The 18,025-nt window shown below is 41.2% G+C and overlaps 1 protein-coding gene across 1 annotated transcript in view; it reads left to right on the top strand.

Annotated features, from left to right (window-relative positions):
• Nucleotides 1-17,863, top strand: part of ASRGL1 (asparaginase and isoaspartyl peptidase 1) — a 28,673-nt gene extending 10,810 nt beyond the window's left edge. The window contains exons 4-8 of the mRNA XM_004383852.2: nt 893-1,050; nt 12,082-12,200; nt 15,000-15,110; nt 16,267-16,509; nt 17,261-17,863. Coding sequence (XP_004383909.1) covers nt 893-1,050; nt 12,082-12,200; nt 15,000-15,110; nt 16,267-16,472 — 594 coding nt within the window. The 3' untranslated portion in view covers nt 16,473-16,509; nt 17,261-17,863. The remainder of the gene's footprint in view (nt 1-892; nt 1,051-12,081; nt 12,201-14,999; nt 15,111-16,266; nt 16,510-17,260) is intronic.
• The last annotated feature ends 162 nt before the right edge of the window (nt 17,864-18,025 follow it).

Raw genomic sequence — 18,025 nt, 5'->3', positions numbered from 1 at the left:
GGTCTGGCTGAGGGGAAGTACTTGAAATCACTGCTCTCCTAAGAATATGCAAATGAATGGAAGCAGTGTTACTTGAGTTTCTCAAATAAGCCAAGATTCTGACTCTGTTGACAGTGTAACTTGACCAGTAGTTACTTTGTGTTCATGTTGTCTTCCTGTATTTCTTTAGCCTTCTTTCAACACATCCAATGCAACACATAGAAACTGAACAGACCAACTCGTTAATAAAAACCAAAAAGCAAACCCTTTGCCATCCAGTCAATTCTGACTCCTAGCAACACTATAGGACAGAGTAGAACTGCCCTATAGGGTTTCCAAGGCTATAAATCTTTACAGAAGCTGACTGCCACATCTTTCTCCCACAGTGCAGCTGGTAGGTTCGAACCGCCTACCTTTTGGTGAGCAGCCCATCACTTAACCACTGTACCACCGGGGCTCCTAACTAGTTAATAATAAAAAAAAAAAATCAAACCCGTTGCCGTCAAGTCGATTCAGACTCATAGTGACCTTATAGGACAGAGTAGAACTGCCCCATAAGGGTTTCCAAGGAGCAGCTGGTGGATTTGAACTGCCACCCTTTTGGTTAGCAGCCAAGCTCTTAACCACTGCACCACCAGGGCTCCAACTAGTTAATAGTTTACCTGAAATAAAAATGGTTTAAGTTCTCTAAATTTGAGGGCATATGTAAGTTGCATCCCTAATAATATTCCATCTTTTTTTTAAAAAAATACAAAAACTCAGACAGCCCAGGCTCTTTTGACTCTTTTCAACATTCAGAAAACCAAGTCAATGGAATTTGCATGTTTGAGCCTTTGCACACAGTTTGAACAATTAAAAAGAGGGAAAACACGTTTCCAAAAAGTGACCATTGTTCCTTTTCTTTCTGGTTCAGACACCTCATTGCTTTCTGACTGACCAAGGCGCAGCAAAATTTGCGGCATCTATGGGGATTCCACAGATTCCTGGAGAACAGCTGGTGACGGAGAGAAGCATAAAGCGCCTGGAAAAGGAGAAGCGTGAGAAAGGGGCTCAGAAACCAGGCTGTAATAAGTAAGTATCATCTGCGGCTCACATTTTGGGGCGTTACTTAAACGTAAAAGGCAAATATCTGATGATCTACATTTATTCAAGTCAAAGATCATTTTATATTTTCAATTTCTGTACAAAATGATTCAAATAATGGGAAAATTGCTCTGCTGATTCTTAAATTTAACTCATTTATTATTCCTGTGGAGCCCTGGTGGCACACCGTGGTTAAGAGCTGCGGCTGCTAACCAAAAGGTCGGCAGTTCAAATCCACCAGCCTCTCCTTGGAAACACTGCGGGGCAGTTCTGCTCTGTCCTATAGGGTTGCTATGAGTCAGAATAACTCCACAGCAACAGGTTTTGTTTTTGGATTATTCCTATGAATAATAACTCAAATTAGGCAAACCGAATTCCTTCTCTAACATGATCCAGTAGAAGAATGTCTTGTGTTAATGTATAAATTATCTGTATGCTTCTTAATCCATAACATTAGATAGACTAAACAGCTCTCTATAATCTTGTCTATCTTAGGAATTTATTTGAACACTTTCATAGCACAGAGAAATTAGTATAGCTCTTAAAAACTTCTGATTATCATATGTTCTGAATCAAGGTTTTCTGTGTTATACAGATTTCAAAATCCCCAATAAAAAAACCCCTAATTTAAAGCAAAATTTGAAAATACCCTGGGGGTTTATAATGGAGTTCAGTCCATTAACTCTGCATACTTTTATCATAGAAATATGTAACCACCTAAGGAGCTTTTTCAAGATCCACCTGTCTGGCCCCATCCCTAAAGAATCGAATTTAATAGATCTGAGGTGGATAGGCCAGGCGTGTACTTTATGAAGAAGTTTCCCAGGTCATTCTGATGTGTACCCCAGGTTAAGAATCTGTTTTATCCGCTTGGCCATATGTTGATAGCTGTTGCTATCATTACTTAGTGTTCCATTGTATCGACAGCCTACAGTCACGGGAATGGGGCTGCTTTAGCAATGGTTTGTGTATTAATTTTAATACATGTTGCCAGATTGCTTTCCAAAAATTCTGTAATGACACACATCTCCACCAGCCAGTACTGCTCTGAGTTATAAGCAAGAGGGGCCCCTGGGCCGTGCACCTTAGAGGGACCTCATATCACAAATAGAACAGTTACTGTGTTACAGAACACGTCAGCACCTTGCCACTCAGAGTCTGGCACTCAGCAAGGCACGGCGGGACCCATCACCCTAATCATCCACTCTCGTGACTAACACCATTCAGTCCCCAGGGAAACACTTCTCCACACCTCTTGCTCTATGTCTTGGAAGCCACCTGAGTCCAACGGTTTGTGGGTTGTGCCACTGCTGACATCAGAATGGACACTGCTCTGGAGAGTGGGGAAGATTTGAGCAGGAGCAGGACTTAGGTAAGAGAAAAAAACAAATTAATTAGCTTGTCAGATAGATTCATGCATAAGGAAGGATTGTTTCCCAGTAGTGCTCAGTGTCCATTTTCTTGCTTCTCTGCATCTTGTAATTCGTGGCTCTGGAAGTATTCATGAATTAGGACAGTATTTGCAAGAGTTGCCAGTACAGGCTGAGGAACATTTGGCAATTAATTAAATGATTCCTTTTACTCTTAAATTTGTATATATACAGGTCTAGATCAGCACTTTTCAAGAAAAATATAATGAGGGCCACATATGTAATTTAAATTTTTCTAGTAGCCACATGGAGCCCTGGTGGCACGGTAGTTAAGAGCTCGCTGCTAACCAAAAGGTCGATAGTTTGAATCCACAAGCTGCTCCTTGGAAACCCTGCTCTGTCCTATAGGGTCACTATGAGTCAGAATCAACTCAACGGATATTGTAGCCACATTAAAGAAAGTAAAAAGAAACTGCTGAAATTAATAATGTATTTTACTTAACCCAGTATTTTAAATATAATACATTTTAACATGTAATCAAATTATTTATGAGATGTTTTATGTCCATTTTGTCAAACTAAATCTTCAAAGTCAGACGTGTATTTTACACTTACAGCACATCTCAATTCAGACTCCTCACATTTTCATGCCCAGTGCTCCTGTGTTGGACGGCGCAGGCCGAGACAAAACGTATAAAGAACCAACTCTTTACATTGGCAGTTAAATGGACACTGAATACTAGAATTATGAATGGTTTTATTTTTATTAAAATATTTGAAAGATTACATTAATTTTTTAAAATTATAACATTAAAAATTTCAACTTTTAAGTAGTTGTCATTTAAGAGTTTAGTTTCATTAACTATAATTCATATTATGACCTTTAATGTTAGAAGATAGTTTTATATATTATAGAAGAAAACCAACTTCAAAACTGTATCTGAAAAATAATTTTACTTTTTCAGATTTGCTCTTTATTGATTGACTTTTTATTTAATTCACATTAAAGTATATTTTAATTTTGTCTACCTTGAGTATAATTACATTTTATTTTTCAATCTCTCAGGTTTCTGAAAATGAGTAAAAGTCAAGATTTTTGATAGAAAAAGAATACTAAAATGAAACACAGAAAAGACAAAGAAGTAAAAATCTTCAAAGAAGCCATCTGTTTACATTTTTAAAAACTGGAAACCAGAAAAGTAAGCTATCTCTGTCCAGGCTGATCCACATAAAAGTCACCAACAGGACAGTACAAATTCCTTGCTGAATGAAGACTTACTTACTTACCAAAACAATGAAAGTCAGTAAGAAAATTATTCTCAACAAATCCACAACTTGAGCAAGTCAGAAGATATCCCTGCAACTTCATATTCTTTACTAAAGGAAGATTTGACTGCTGATCACGAAAAATCACACACAAAAAAGTGTATATGCAGATACTAGAGTTGAGGGGGAAAGGCTGAATAAACAACAAGCAATTGAAAATACTGGAAAAAGACAACAATGTGAAATATTAACGCAATGTTCTTGAAGGACTAATGAGTCCATTATTTAGCCAAGTACAAATATTAGCCACACTTTCCATGGCACCATCAGCACAATGTTTACAGAAAACAATGGAAAATTTCTAGGTTCGGTAAAAATGATTTCAAAATTTGATGATAAAATGCCAAACGTGTCATTAGGACAAAAAATAATGAAATTAATGGTGAAACTAAATCTTCAAAATCAGATGTGTATTTTATACCTACAGCACATCTCAATTCAGACTCCCCCTCTGGGGGAGCAAGGTCCCTGTGTGGCTTCAGGTCCCTGGGTGGCACCAAAGGTGTATGCTCATCTACTCACCTAAAGGTTGTCGGTTCAAACCCCCTCAGCACCACAGAAGGAAGGTCTGACAATCTGCTTCCGTAAAGAGTACAGCCAAGAAAACCCCAAGGAGCAGTTCTACTCTGTCACACATAGGGTCACTATAAGTTGGAATCAACTGGATGGCAATAATTTTTTTTTTTATTTGGATGGTGAATTCAAACTCAGATGATTAATTTAATGGGTAACAGAGTGAGAGGTGAAATCATATATAAATTTTTTTAAATAAAATACTCGGTTTAACTGGACTGTACCATGGTCAGAAGATACGTTGAAAAACTAACATTTATTATCGGTATCATTGCACTATCTAAAGAAGGAAAACAGGTCTGAATCAATGTACTTCACTGGCTTTACACCTGCTCTTAGAAGTACAGAGTTTGACTTAAGTGAAGAACTGAAGTAAGCTTTTAGTTTTAGACATTAATATAAGATTGTTAAAGGCAAGCCTATGACAGTGTAACGGATTGGCAAATAAAAGATACACAAGCAAGAAATTTGGCTGAAAATCCAAGAGTATCCTACGTAACACGTGCAGCTGATCATTTGAATTTGTTTCCAGGTGATGGGTGACCTCAACTGTGCCAATAGTGATGATGCTTTGAAACAATAGGGAAATTAAATGCACTATTATAGATATGTCCAAAGGTGGAACATCTTGATTAAACTTATATTTGACTTTACAACAACTCCCAGACACATGATCCGAATACCAACTAAATGCTGTAGAAGTAATTAATTTAGATAAGAAGAGTTAATTTAAGCAAAACCGCAGAAGACCCTCAAAGAGCAAATCATGGACTTCAACAGAAAGTAAAGTTAATTTTGAATTTGTGCTGTCCACACTTATTCAGTGTGAACTATTGATTTCTATTATTAAACTTAAAAGTTTAACAGAAAAAGATAGATGTTTGGCTTATTCGCTTTTAAGAGGATTAAAAAGTATTTTTTTTTAAAGTTTAGAGAAAAGCAAACTGTAGGTGAAATATGCAACAAAAGTGACATTCCAATAAAATATAAGTAAACTGAAACAAAGAAATAAAAATATTTGCCTGACTTGAAGAAGATTCATTTACAAATAATCCCCAAACTAATTTCAACACAGGCTATTTTTCTGTTAATTATAAATCCAGGTATAAAATCATTTGAAAAAAGATTTGAACAAAATTGAACAACATACTGCTATTTTCAGTTTTGTTTATAATATTCCAACATTGACATTGGAAAGGAGCCCTGGTGATATAGTGGTTAAAGCACTCAGCTGCCAACCAAATGGTGGGTAGTTCGAACCCATCAGCTGCTCCTCGGGAGAAAGATGTGGCATTCTGCTTCCATAAAGATTACAGCCTTGGAAACCCTGTGGGGCAGTTCTACTCTGTCCTGTAGGGTTGCTATGAGTCTGAATCAACTCAACAGCAGTGAGTTTGACATTCAAAAGAAGAAGATATTCTTCATAGTAAATGCTGCTTGAGAGATGATGAAAATGGCTATAATACTGATGGTAATTTATATGTCAAAATATTTTGTAATATCATCTGTGCTAATTTATCATATGTAATCCCATTATCTATTCAAGAATGGATTTGAGTACTAATGACCGAAGACCAGATGCGTTGTGGAGTAACATCAAGGACATTATACATGAAGAAAGCAAGAGGTCATTAAAAAGACAGGAAAGAAAGAAAAGCCCAAAATGGACATCAGAAGAGACTCTGACACTTGCTCTTGAACATCGAGTAGCTAAAGCAAACAGAAAAAATGATGAAGTAAAAGAGCTGAACAAGATTTCAAAGGGCAGCTCGAGAAGACAAAGTATTATAATGACATGTGCAAAGACCTGGACTTAGAAAACCAAAAGGGAAGAACACGCTCAGCATTTCTCAAACCGAAGGAACTGAAGAAAAAAATTCAAGCCTCAAGTTGCAATAATGAAGAATTCTATGGGGAAAATACTGAACGATGCACGAAGCATCAAAAGAAGATGGAAGCAGTACACAGAGTCACTGTATCAAAAAGAATTGGTCGATATTCAGTCATTTCAGGAGGTAGCATATGGTAAAGAACCAATGGTACCGAAGGAAGAAGCCCTAGCTGCACTGAAGGCACTGGCAAAAAACAAAGCCACAGGAATTGACGGATTGCCAATTGAGATGTTTCAACAAACAGTTGCAGCACTGGAAGTGCTCACGCGTCTATGCTGAGAAATTTGGAAGACAGCTACCTGGCCAACTGACTGGAAGAGATCCATATTTATGCCTATTCCAAAGAAAGGTGATCCAACCAAATGCGGAAATTATTGAACAATATAATTAATATCACTTGCAAGTAAAATTTTGCTGAAGATCATTCAAAAGTGGTTGCAGCAGCATATCAACAGAGAACTGCCAGAAATTCAAGCCAGATTCAGAAGTGGACATGGAACCAGGGATATCATAGCTGATGTCAGATGGATCCTGGCTGAAAGCAGAGAATACCAGAAAGATGTTTACCTGTGTTTCATTGACTGTGCAAAGGCATTCAACTCTATGGATCATAAAAAATTATGGATAATATTACAAAGAATGGGAAGTACAGAACATTTAATTGTGCTCATGAGGAATCTATACATAGATCAAGAGGCAGTTGTTCAGACAGAACAAGGAGATACTACGTGGTTTGAAGTCAGGAAAGGTGTGTGTCAGGGTTGTATCCTTTAACCATACTTATTCAGTCTGTATGCTGAGGAAATAATCCAAGAAGCTGCACTATATGAAGAAGAACGTGACATCAGGATTTGAGAAAAACTCATTAACAACCTGCGATATGCAGATAACACAAACTTGCTTGCTGAAAGTGAAGAGGACTTGGAGCACTTACCGATGAAGATCAAAGACCACAGCCTTCAGTATGGATTACACCTCAACATAAAGAAAACAAAAATCCTCACAACTGGACCAGTAAGCAACATCATGATAAATGGAGAAAAGTTTGAAGTAGTCAAGGATTTCATTGTACTTGGATCCACAGTCAACACCCACGGAAGCAGCAGTCAAGAAATCAAAACACATTGCATTGGGCAAATCTGCTGCAAAAGACCTCCTTAAAGTATTAAAAAGCAAAGACGTCACATTAAGGACTAAGGTGGGCTGACCCAAGCCATGGTGTTTTCAATTGCCTCATAAGCATGTGAAAGCTGGACAAGGAATAAGGAAGACTGAAGAAGAATTGATGCCTTTGAATTATGGTACTGGTGAAGAATATTGAATATACTGCGGACTTCCAGAAGAAAGAACAAATCTGTATTGGCAGAAGTACAGCCAGAATGCTTCTTAGAAGCACGGACAGTGAGACTTCATCTCACATACTTTGGACATGTTATCAGGAAGGATCAGTCCCTGGAGAAGGGCATCATTCTTGGTAAAGTAGAGGGTCAGCGAAAAAGAGGAAGACACTCAACAAGATGGATTAACACAGTGGCTGCAACAATGGGCTCAAGCACAGCAATGATCACGAGGATGGCGCAGGACTGGGCAGTGTTTCGTTCTGTTACACATAGGGTCGCTATGAGTTGGAACTGACTCGACAGCACCTAACAACAGCAATCACATGGTGGTATTTGAATGTAATAACAAAAAAATCAGGGTTCATTTCCAGAAGTCTAAGAGTTTTATCGATAATTCCAGTTGTTACTACCTCATAGGGTGAAGCTTCTTCGAATTAAAATTAATTAAAAACTGTCTAAAAGCTACACTGTCTGAAGAAAGATTGTCTCATTTGGCATTTTTTCAGAATGAATGTTATATGAAAATCTTGGTTGTAGGAACATAATGCTTTTGCTGAAATGAAAGCAAGAAAAATTAATTTCATGAAATAAGTGCAAAATAATTTATGAATTGTATATATATTTATATTTATATATATGTACAGGCATACCTCAGAGATATTGCAGATTCAGTTCCAGACCACTGCAATAAAGTGAATTTGGCAATAAAGCAGGTCACACAAATTTTTTTGGTTTCCCAGTGCATATAAAAGTTACGTTTACATTATACTGTAGTATAAGTGTGCAGTAGCATTAGGTCTAAGAAACCAACGTACATACCTTAATTAAAAAATACTTTATTGCCAAAAAATGCTGACCACCATCTGAGCCTTCAGCAAGTCATCTTTTTGCTGGTAGAGGGTCTTGCCTCGATGTTAATGGCTGCTGACTGATTAGGGTGGTGGTTGCTGAAGGTTGGGGTGGCTGTGGCAGTTTCTTAAAATAAGACAACAGTGAAGTTTACTGCGTTAATTGACTCTTCCTTTCATGAAAGATTTATCTATAGCATGTGATGCTGTTTGATAGCGTTTTATCCACAGTTGAACTTCTTTCAGAATTGGAGTCAATGCTCTCAAACCCTGCAGCTGCTTTATCAACTAAGTTTATGTAATATTCTAAATCCTTCGTTGTCATTTCAACAATGTTCACAACATCTTCACCAGGAGTAGATTCTATCTCAAGAAACCACTTTCTTTGCTCATCTATCATCCATTAAGGTTTTCTCATGTGATCTGCAGTTACTTCCTCCCCTGAAGTCTTGAACCCCTCAAAATCATCCATGAGGGTTGGAATCAACTTCTTCCAAAGTCCTGTTAATGTTGATGTTTTGACCTCCCATGAATCAGGAATGTTCCTAATGGCATCTAGGATGGTGAGTCCTTTCCAGAAGGTTTTCAGTTTACTTTGCCCAGATCCATCAGAGGAATCACTATCTATGGCAGCTATAGACTTACAAAATGTATTTCTTAAATAATAAGACTTAAAAGTCTAAATTACTCCTTGACCCATGGGCTGCAAAATGGGTGTTGTGTTAGCAAGCCTGAAAACAACATTAATCTCCATGTACATTTCCATCAGAGCTCTTGGGTGACCAGGTGCATTGTCAATGAGCAGTAATATTTTGAAAGGAATCTTTTTTTCCTGAGCAGTAGGTCTCAACGGTGGGCTTAAAATATTCAGTAAACCATGTTGTAAACAGATATGCTGTCATCCAGGCTTTGTTGTTCCATTTATAGAGCACAGGCAGAGTGGATTTAGCGTAATTGTAAATGAGCATTGGCTTCAACTTCAAGTCACCATCTGCATTAGCCCTTGACAAGAGAGTCAGCCTATCTTCGAAGCTTTGAAGCCAGGCATTGTTATGAAAGTCCTAGATGGCATCTTCTTCTAATACAAGGCTGTTTTGTTTGCATTGAAAATCTGTTGTTTAGTGTAGCCACCTTCATCAATTCTCTTAGCTAGCTCTTCGGGATGACTTATTGCAGCTTCTGCATCAGCACTTGCTGCTTCACTTGCACTTTTATGTGAGGGAGACGGCGTCTTTCCTTAAACTGCATGAACCAACCTCTGCTCACTTCAAACTTCTGTTCTTCAGCTTCCTCACCTCTCTCAGCCTTTGTAGAATTGAAGAGAATTGGGGCCTTGCTCTGGATTAGGCTTTGGTTTAAGGGAATGTCATGGCTGGTTTGATCTTCTGCCAGACCACTAAAATTCTCCGTATCAGCAGGAAGGCTGTTTCACTTTATCATTCCTGTGTTCACTGGAGTAGCACTTTTAAGTTCCTTCAAGAACTTTTCCTTTGCATTCGTAACTTGGCTAACTGTTTGGCACAAGATGCCTAGCTTTCCGCCTATCTCAGCTTTCGACATGCCTTCCTCACTAAGCTTAATCATTTCTAGCTTTTGATTTAAAGTGAGAGACATGGGACTCTTCCTTTTACTTGAACACTTAGAGGCCATTGTAGGGTTATTAACTGACCTTGTTTCCTTGTTCTTGTAAGCTTCTGCTGTGGAAGCGAGCTGGTCAGCTCCCCTGGGGTTAATAAAGCTACTACATTTGGAAGCAGACCCGTCTTGTTCTTCTTTCCAGTTGCCCCAGGACACAAAAGACCAGGGTGCCTGAAAGTGCTCCTGGCACAGGTGCCAGGGCTGTCTCAGGGAATAGGCCCAAGGAGAAAGAGAGAGACAGAGGAAAGGCTGGTCGTGGAGCAGACAGAACACACACAACACTTATTAAGTTCACCATCTTATATGGGCTCAGTTCATGGCAACCCAAAACAGATCACAGATCACCATAACAGATACAATAATAATGAAAAAGTTTGAAATATTGCGAGAATTACCAAAATGTGACACAGAGACACGAAGTGAGCTGATGCTGTTGGAAAAATGGTACCCATAGACTTGGTCGACGCGGGGTTGCCACAGACGTTCAATTTGTAAAACAATGCAGTATCTGCGAAGCGCAATTAAACAAGGTATGCCTGTATATGTTTTTCCACTCATTCAAACGTCACCAGCTTATCAACAAAGGACCCAGATATGCACAGTAATAATTAAATTACATCATCATTGATAGTTTGTCAACTTTCAGTCATATGAAAACCATGGCTTTACAATATTTTTCAAGGTACGTTTGTCACAGTAAGAGGATGAACATATTTATAACTTGTAAATATTAAACATATGGTATGTGGGCCTCCATTTGTATTTTTATTCTTGCCCCAGCCACTTGCACATGCTAGGGGCAGGCCTGCCACCAGCAATGACTGGGAGTACATGTTTCCCTCACTGACGGGTGAAGGGTGATATGGTTAGTTTAACTTGTCATTCCCTGACTATTAACCAGTATGAGTATCTTGCATGTGTTTGTGGGTCATTCTTTTCTGTGAATTTGCCTATTTTTGTCCTATGTTCATTTTTTTTCTTGAGTTGTTTTGCCCCTTATCTGTCTTAAGAGCTTAGGCTATCTTTGGTATTGTACGAGAAACTTTCCCAGATCTGTTGTTTTCTTTTGCTTTTACTTTGTGACATTTTTGCCATGTAAAAGTTTTTGTCTCTTTGTAATCAAACAGTCTTGTAGTTTATTTAAGACTATAACTTCTCTAAACTTAGAAGGTATCCCCTACCCTGTGACATATAGTCATCTATATTTTCTGGAAGGATTTTGTTTTCTTTTTCATATTTAAGTCTTTAGCCACCTGGAATTGGTTTTTGTATATGATAAAAGATAGGGTTCCAGTTTTCTTTTCTTCTACGTAGAGTGCCAAATTTCTCTTTCTAGACCTAATATTGGCCTTGAATGCCAAACGATATCTAACTACTCTTCAGTCTCTCCATTTGATTGACTGACAAGTACCTCAAGCTTGTCTGAAACTGAACTTTTGATTTCCCCACCCCATCCCATTCCTCTGCACACACCAACAAAACAAAAAACCTATCCCTATAGTCTTCTACATCTCGGTGAATGGTTGTTTACCTTTCACAACAGCCCCACTGGGGTCCCATGGTCCAGGGACTGGCATCTCCTGGGAGCTTGTCAGAAATGCGGGCTCTTGGGTCCCACCCTTACCCAACCCCATCAGATCTCTGGGGCTGGGGCCCAGGAATCCAGGTGGTTCTTACGCACACTAAAGTTTGAGGTGAATTCTCTATTATTTTTCATCCCGTTTTATAGATGGGACAAATGAGACATAAAGAATAAAACTTAACTGTCACACAGCTAGAAAATGGTGGTTCTGGGATTGTATATACAGTACTCTGAAAGTTGAGGCTGAAAGAAATGTCTAGCAATCTAGTTGAAACTGTTTGAATATAGAGTAAAAAGCAACAGGTTTTTTTTGCCGTTTCTGTGAGTCCGAAATATTGGAATGTTGAAATCTCAACATGTGGGAGTTTAAGTGGTATTAAAGCTACATTGTTACTCATGGCAGTATTTCTCTTCTTAAATCTGTTACTTTTTTATGTTTATTTTTGACAGAAATTTGGGAACCGTGGGTGCTGTTGCCTTGGACTGCAAAGGAAACGTAGCTTACGCAACCTCTACAGGGGGTATCATTAATAAAATGGTTGGCCGAGTTGGGGACTCACCATGTGTAGGTAGGATTGATGAGTGGACTCTTGCCGCTTGTCCTTACTTCCCTTGTCATCAAGTTCTCCTCATTCTCTAGCCTTCCTCTCCTTTTCTCAATTTCATTTCCCTTCTCCTCATGGTCCATGAAGAGAATTTCAAGTGGTGGCGGTTGGGTTGGAAAAGGTTGTTTAGGTACTGTCTTGAGAGACGATGTTTGTAGCTAGTATCTCTGTTTTTCCTAGATCGCATGTATTTGGGGGATGACTTGGGGGAAGAGATGGCGGATCCTAAAGTGCTACCCAAGCTACCCAATAGTGCCTCTTGCCTCTCTTTAGCCCCAGTTTCAGGATCTACAGACTTAATCCTGTTTCAGGATCTACAGACTTAATCCCAAAGGGATGAGTACATGAAACCTCTTTGCAGATGTGGGCTTGAATTAACAATCTAAGAAGGCTGAGAATATAAATTTGGAGTTTCTAGATTTGAGTGGCATGAATAGATACCCGAAGTGACACACTTCTACTGGGGAAAGCTTACAGATGGAAATGCGCTCTGCATTAACATTGAAGCCCATTACCTAATCCCCAGGGGTGGGTAAGTGGCAGAGGTGAGGGTGGGACAGACTTTTCTGTGGGAATTCCCAGCAGCCCCTGCAGATGATTGAAGTTTTGAGAAACAGTTCAGTTGTTCTGTCTGCCCAGAAGAACAGCTTACACTTTTAGTGGAAAACTAACCCTGCCTTCCCTTTTTTATGGTTAAGAGTTTGGCTGCTAGCCAAAAGGTCGGCTGTTCGAATGTACCAGCAGCTCCTTGGAAACCCTATGGGGCAGTTCTACTCTGTCCTACAGGGTCACTATGAGTCGGAATCGGGTTTAGTCTTTAGTAATAACTTATACTGTTGACAACTCTCGATACCCTTTATTCTGGTACACCTGTTATCTCTTTAAAGAGCTGAAGCATGATAACTTCACTTACCCCAGCGATATGGAACAGTCCACCTTTTTCTCTCCTTGGCAGAAATCCTACCCAAATATGCCAAGTCATTGACATAGCCCAGCTTTCATCCAGCTAGGTTCAGACGAGGCTACAGGGCCACCCAAAGTCAGATCCTAGAAACTAATGTCCAACTTTTTGAGTTATGATGGTCAAGTCTTGAGAGAGAGAAGACACAGCCTAGATTCTCAGAAGTCCTTGTCTTGGTTATGGGCCCCAAGTGTGCCTGAACTCCGCCCTTCCTGCCCAGTCCCAGCTGGCTCTGCTTGACCTTACTGATGGTTCCAGCTGGCTACATATGACCCGCTTGCATGGACAGCAGGCAGCAACATTTCCCTCTGACAATACAATTGTCATCTTGACAAATGCATGTGTGTTGAGGGTTCTCCCAAGACCACCCCAGGTTCAGTGATTCACTAGGAGGACTCACAGGACTCAGCATATAGTTGTACTCACGGCTGAGATTTATTACAGCGAGAGGATTTAAGGCAAAAATCAGCAAAGGGGAAAGGTGCATGGGGCAAAGTCTAGAAGAAACCAGGTGCACACTTCCAGAGTCCTCTCCCAGTGGAGTCTCACAGCACACGCTTAATTCCCCCAGCAACAAGTTGTGACAACACGTGTGAAATGTTGTCTACCAGGGAAGCTCGTTATAAACTCAGTATCCAGGGGTTTTACTGGGGACTGGTCACATAGTCAGCCTCTACCTAACATACAAAAATTCTAGACTCTCAGAGGAAAGCAGGTGTTTAGCATAAGCCACATTGTTTGTACAAACAGTTGAGGCATAGCGAGCCACTGTTAATCAGTCTTGGGAATGGTGGGAACCCTCCTGAAATCCAAGTTCCCAGACACAAGCCAAGGGCCAACCTTGTAAGCGGGCCTTTCTGAGGACAGCAGTCACAGGCACAGCACATATTTGGGCGGATGCCTGCACAGCCCTGGCACCTATGCCAGGAGCACTTTCAGGCACCTTGGTCTTTTGTGTCCTGGGGCAACTGGAAAGAAGAACAAGACGGGTCTGCTTCCAAATGTAGTAGCTTTATTAACCCGAGGGGAGCTGACCAGCTCGCTTCCACAGCAGAAGCTTACAAGAACAAGGAAACACACCTTCTCCCATTGCAGTGGTTCATGTTCACTACCCACTCTCAGAACCAGGGGCTTATCTGCCTTTGTGAAGCCTTGGAATCTGTGATATTCAGCTCAGTGCCCCAGTGCTTGAGCCCTTTGCATCAGCAAGGCAAATGTCAATCATAGGGCCTCTGTATCCACTAGGGAAGTGTAAAGGCAACTCTTCCAAGTCGAAAGGACTCTCAGGCTGATAGCTCTGCGTTAACAGATAGAGGAATGCAGAATGATGGCAAGAAGGCTATAAGGTTGCTCCATCCTGGACCAAAATAAGGACTAAATCTTATCAGTAGCCTTAGCTGCAGACCACCACTTAGGTGGGAGCCCAGAATAGTTCCCTCAGGTTCAAAAGCTACCCTCAACAAATGGAACTGCCCTCCGAATCATTGGACGGTATACGTAGGTATTAGGGGGGCTTCAGTGAGCAAGAGGGGGTAGATATGCTTTGGGGCAAAGAAGGAGCTGTCCATGAAAGGTCAGGCCCACCTCCCCTGAGCACCGTTCATCCTGGATTTCAGGGCATTCCCGTGGCGCTTGCTAGTCCATCTTGGCATCCACAAGGTCATGGCTACTCATTTGGCCTTGGTCCACACTGTAACACTCTTTGGGATTTAATATTTATGTAGCGTTAGACTTGTAATATGTGCTTGAATTTGTCGACTGCTGCCTCACAGTTAGAACTTATCACCTCCTTTTTTGAGCAGGATCCGGGGGTTATGCTGACAACAACATTGGAGCCATCTCCACCACGGGGCACGGGGAGAGCATCCTGAAGGTGAATCTGGCCAGGCTCACTCTCTTCCACATAGAACAAGGTACATAAAGCACAGGACAAGTTCAGAATGTGTAAAGACAAACAAGCTGTCTGTTCAGTAGAGAAGTATATGAAGCCTTTCTTGTTTGCTACACACGTTGCTTTCAGGTTCAGGTTGTTAACATGTTATTTTGTCTCCTTCCCACCCTCTATTAGGAGCAGAAATGGGAGAACATTTGCAAATAAAACAGTTTGTCTTTCCCATTGCAGGAGAAGGGGCAGTAGAGAGACACTGAACCTGCGTATGGTCTGGAGGGCAGGCAGCTCTCAACACAGGCTGCTGCTCAGCTCGGGCTCTGTCGCCGCGCAAGGAGGGCCTCTTACAATGAAGACCCTCCTTTTAAACTGTCCAAAAGAAAAAGAAATCAGTTTTGCCGTCGAGTTGATTCCAACTCATAGCGACCCTATAGGGCAGAGTAGAACTGCCGCATAGGGTTTCCAAGGTTGTAGTCTTTACAGAAAGTGGCGATGCAGTGGCTAAGCACTTGGCCGCTAACCGAAAGGTTGGCAGTTCAAACCCACCAGACTCTCCGCAGGAAGAAGATGTGGCAGACTGCTTCTGTTAGGATTACAGCCTTGGAAACCCTATAGGGCAGTTCTACTCTGTCGTATAGGGTTGCTATGAGTCAGAATTGACTCAATGGCAACAATTTTGGTTTTTCTGGTTAATCTTTATGGAAGCGGACTGCCACATCTTTTTCCCACAGAGCAGCTGGTGGGTTCCAACAGCCAACCTTTTGGTTAGCAGCTGAGCACTTAACCACTGCACCACCAGGGCTGCTTTCTCCTAGTGAAGACCTTCCTTTTAAGCAGTCCAAAAAGAAAAAAAACTGCCACTGAGTCTATTCCAACTCGTGACGACCCCACGTGTGTTGGAGAAGAACTGCTCGATAGGATTTTCCATGGCTGGTGTTTTGCAAGTAGATCGCCAGTCCTTTCTTCCAGGGCACCTCTGGGTGGACTCAAACCTCCAGCCTTTCGGTCAGCAGCTGAGCGTGTTCACCGTTTGCACCACCCAGGGGCTTAAGCAGTCGAATAGAAGTTATTTATTTACTAAAACCTTTGTTACCTGGCTTTCGTTTTTCATACGCAGGTGATTTTGCCATTAGATTCCTTTTGGTGACCTGTGTTGTTTTACAACCTTTCCTGGTTTTTAGGAAAAACGTTAGAAGAGGCTGCCAACCTGTCACTGGGTTACATGAAGTCAAGGCTTAAAGGTTTAGGTGGTGTCATCTTGGTCGACAAAACAGGAGGCTGGGTTGTAAAATGGACCTCCACATCCATGCCCTGGGCAGCTGCGAAGGACGGCAAGCTGCACTCTGGAATCGATGTGGGCGAAACCACTACAGTTGACCTGGCCTAAACCCATGGAAGATTGTATTCTAGATGCTAGCTTGGAGGTAAAGTCCACTTTCCCGGTGTGGAGACTTAGTTTAATCAATTAGATCGAGACATGGAAAAATTATGCAGTCTTTCACTCATTTTGTTGCCTTGATCACTAAGTATCTGAATGTTTGGTTGAGGTGAGGGGCGGGTATCGAAGTGAGGAGAGAAATACATGCCTGTATTGAGAGGAAAAGAAGACCAGTGGAGACGGTGTCCTCTAGTGAGCCTCTTGTGCACAGGCCACATTGTGTTAGGTTAGAAAGGAGAAAGGGCATGTTCTTGATATGACAGAAGCTGCCTGTGGGATTGGGGGGCCCATAGCAGTGACAAAGCTGTGGGCTCCAGAGGAGACGAGACTGTGAAGGTGGCAAGGTGGGAAGGAAAGGACCCAGTGGAGGTATTGGAAAGTAAGACAGGAGCAGCAGCAGAAGGCTCATGGGAGAAGTTCAGTGGGCCTCAAAATGTTGCAGAACTCATTTTGAGTCAGAAGAGCATTGGGTAAAATACTGAAAATCCTTTAAGGGAGATGTTCCTCACCTATGAGAGGATAAAATGGTTTTTCTCTTAAAAAGTTCAGATCTTCTCTGACTTACTAATATAGACATTTCCAGAAACTTGAAAAAGATCCTCTGGTAACCCATAAACTCCCTAATCTGGGAACAAAGGGTCATAATGGAGACCCATAATGGTAGACTGTGGGGGTTTCTTGGAGCCTGAGGGTTTTCTGGATTCACAGATGAGCCTACTCACTCACCTTAATTGCAGTGTCCCCCCTCTAGCCAGCACACCTGATCAGAGCCACAGACCCTCTGGGTCCTCACAGAGCGAGTAACCCAGCTCGAGACCTCTCCAGCCTCCAGATCCTCCAGCCACTGAGAGGGGCAGGAGGGGCCGATGGATGTAGAGATGACACAGTGACTTAACATGCAGTCATACTGTCCAGTGCTCTGGCGTGTCCCCTCTCACTGAATTGAGTGTGTGTCCAGTGTGGTCAGCACGGTGAAGAACGTGATTTCTTTGGTGGAGAGTGTTCCTATTCCTCTCTCTTCACACTGTATTCCTGCTGTGACATATCTGCTTGGTGTTTTAGTCTGGCAGGGCTTACTTCTGTCTGGAAAGAAAGTGCTTAACTTTAAATTCCATGTTCCACTAATAAAGTGTATTTTGAAAGAATAACAGTGTGGTTAGGAGTTACTGTTGACAAAGACCAGAATGTACTTCTTGGCTTTCCCTTGGCTTCTCAACTCAGATGGGGGCACTTGGTAAAGAGACCTTTTGAGATAAGGGTGGTGTGTGGATGTGGGTACGATAACACATCCTGTCTCATGGAGTATATGAAAGTTTTTTTAGAAGAATTGAGCTTTTTCTGAATGGGTGAGAGAAGACACCAAAGCACCATTTGCACTTACCAACAGGGTCTTCTTGGAGTCTGCCAGTATTCACCCCAGATAAACCAGTTGCTGTCCCGTCAGTTCTGACTCATGGCGACCCACAGTTTTCAATGGCTGATTTTTCAGAAGGAGATCACCA

This window comes from Trichechus manatus, unplaced genomic scaffold, assembly GCF_000243295.1.
Source record: "Trichechus manatus latirostris isolate Lorelei unplaced genomic scaffold, TriManLat1.0 scaffold00113, whole genome shotgun sequence".
NCBI lineage: Eukaryota > Metazoa > Chordata > Mammalia > Sirenia > Trichechidae > Trichechus > Trichechus manatus.
The sequence above is the reverse complement of the archived record's forward strand: the minus strand, read 5'-3'. Positions and strand labels throughout refer to the sequence as shown.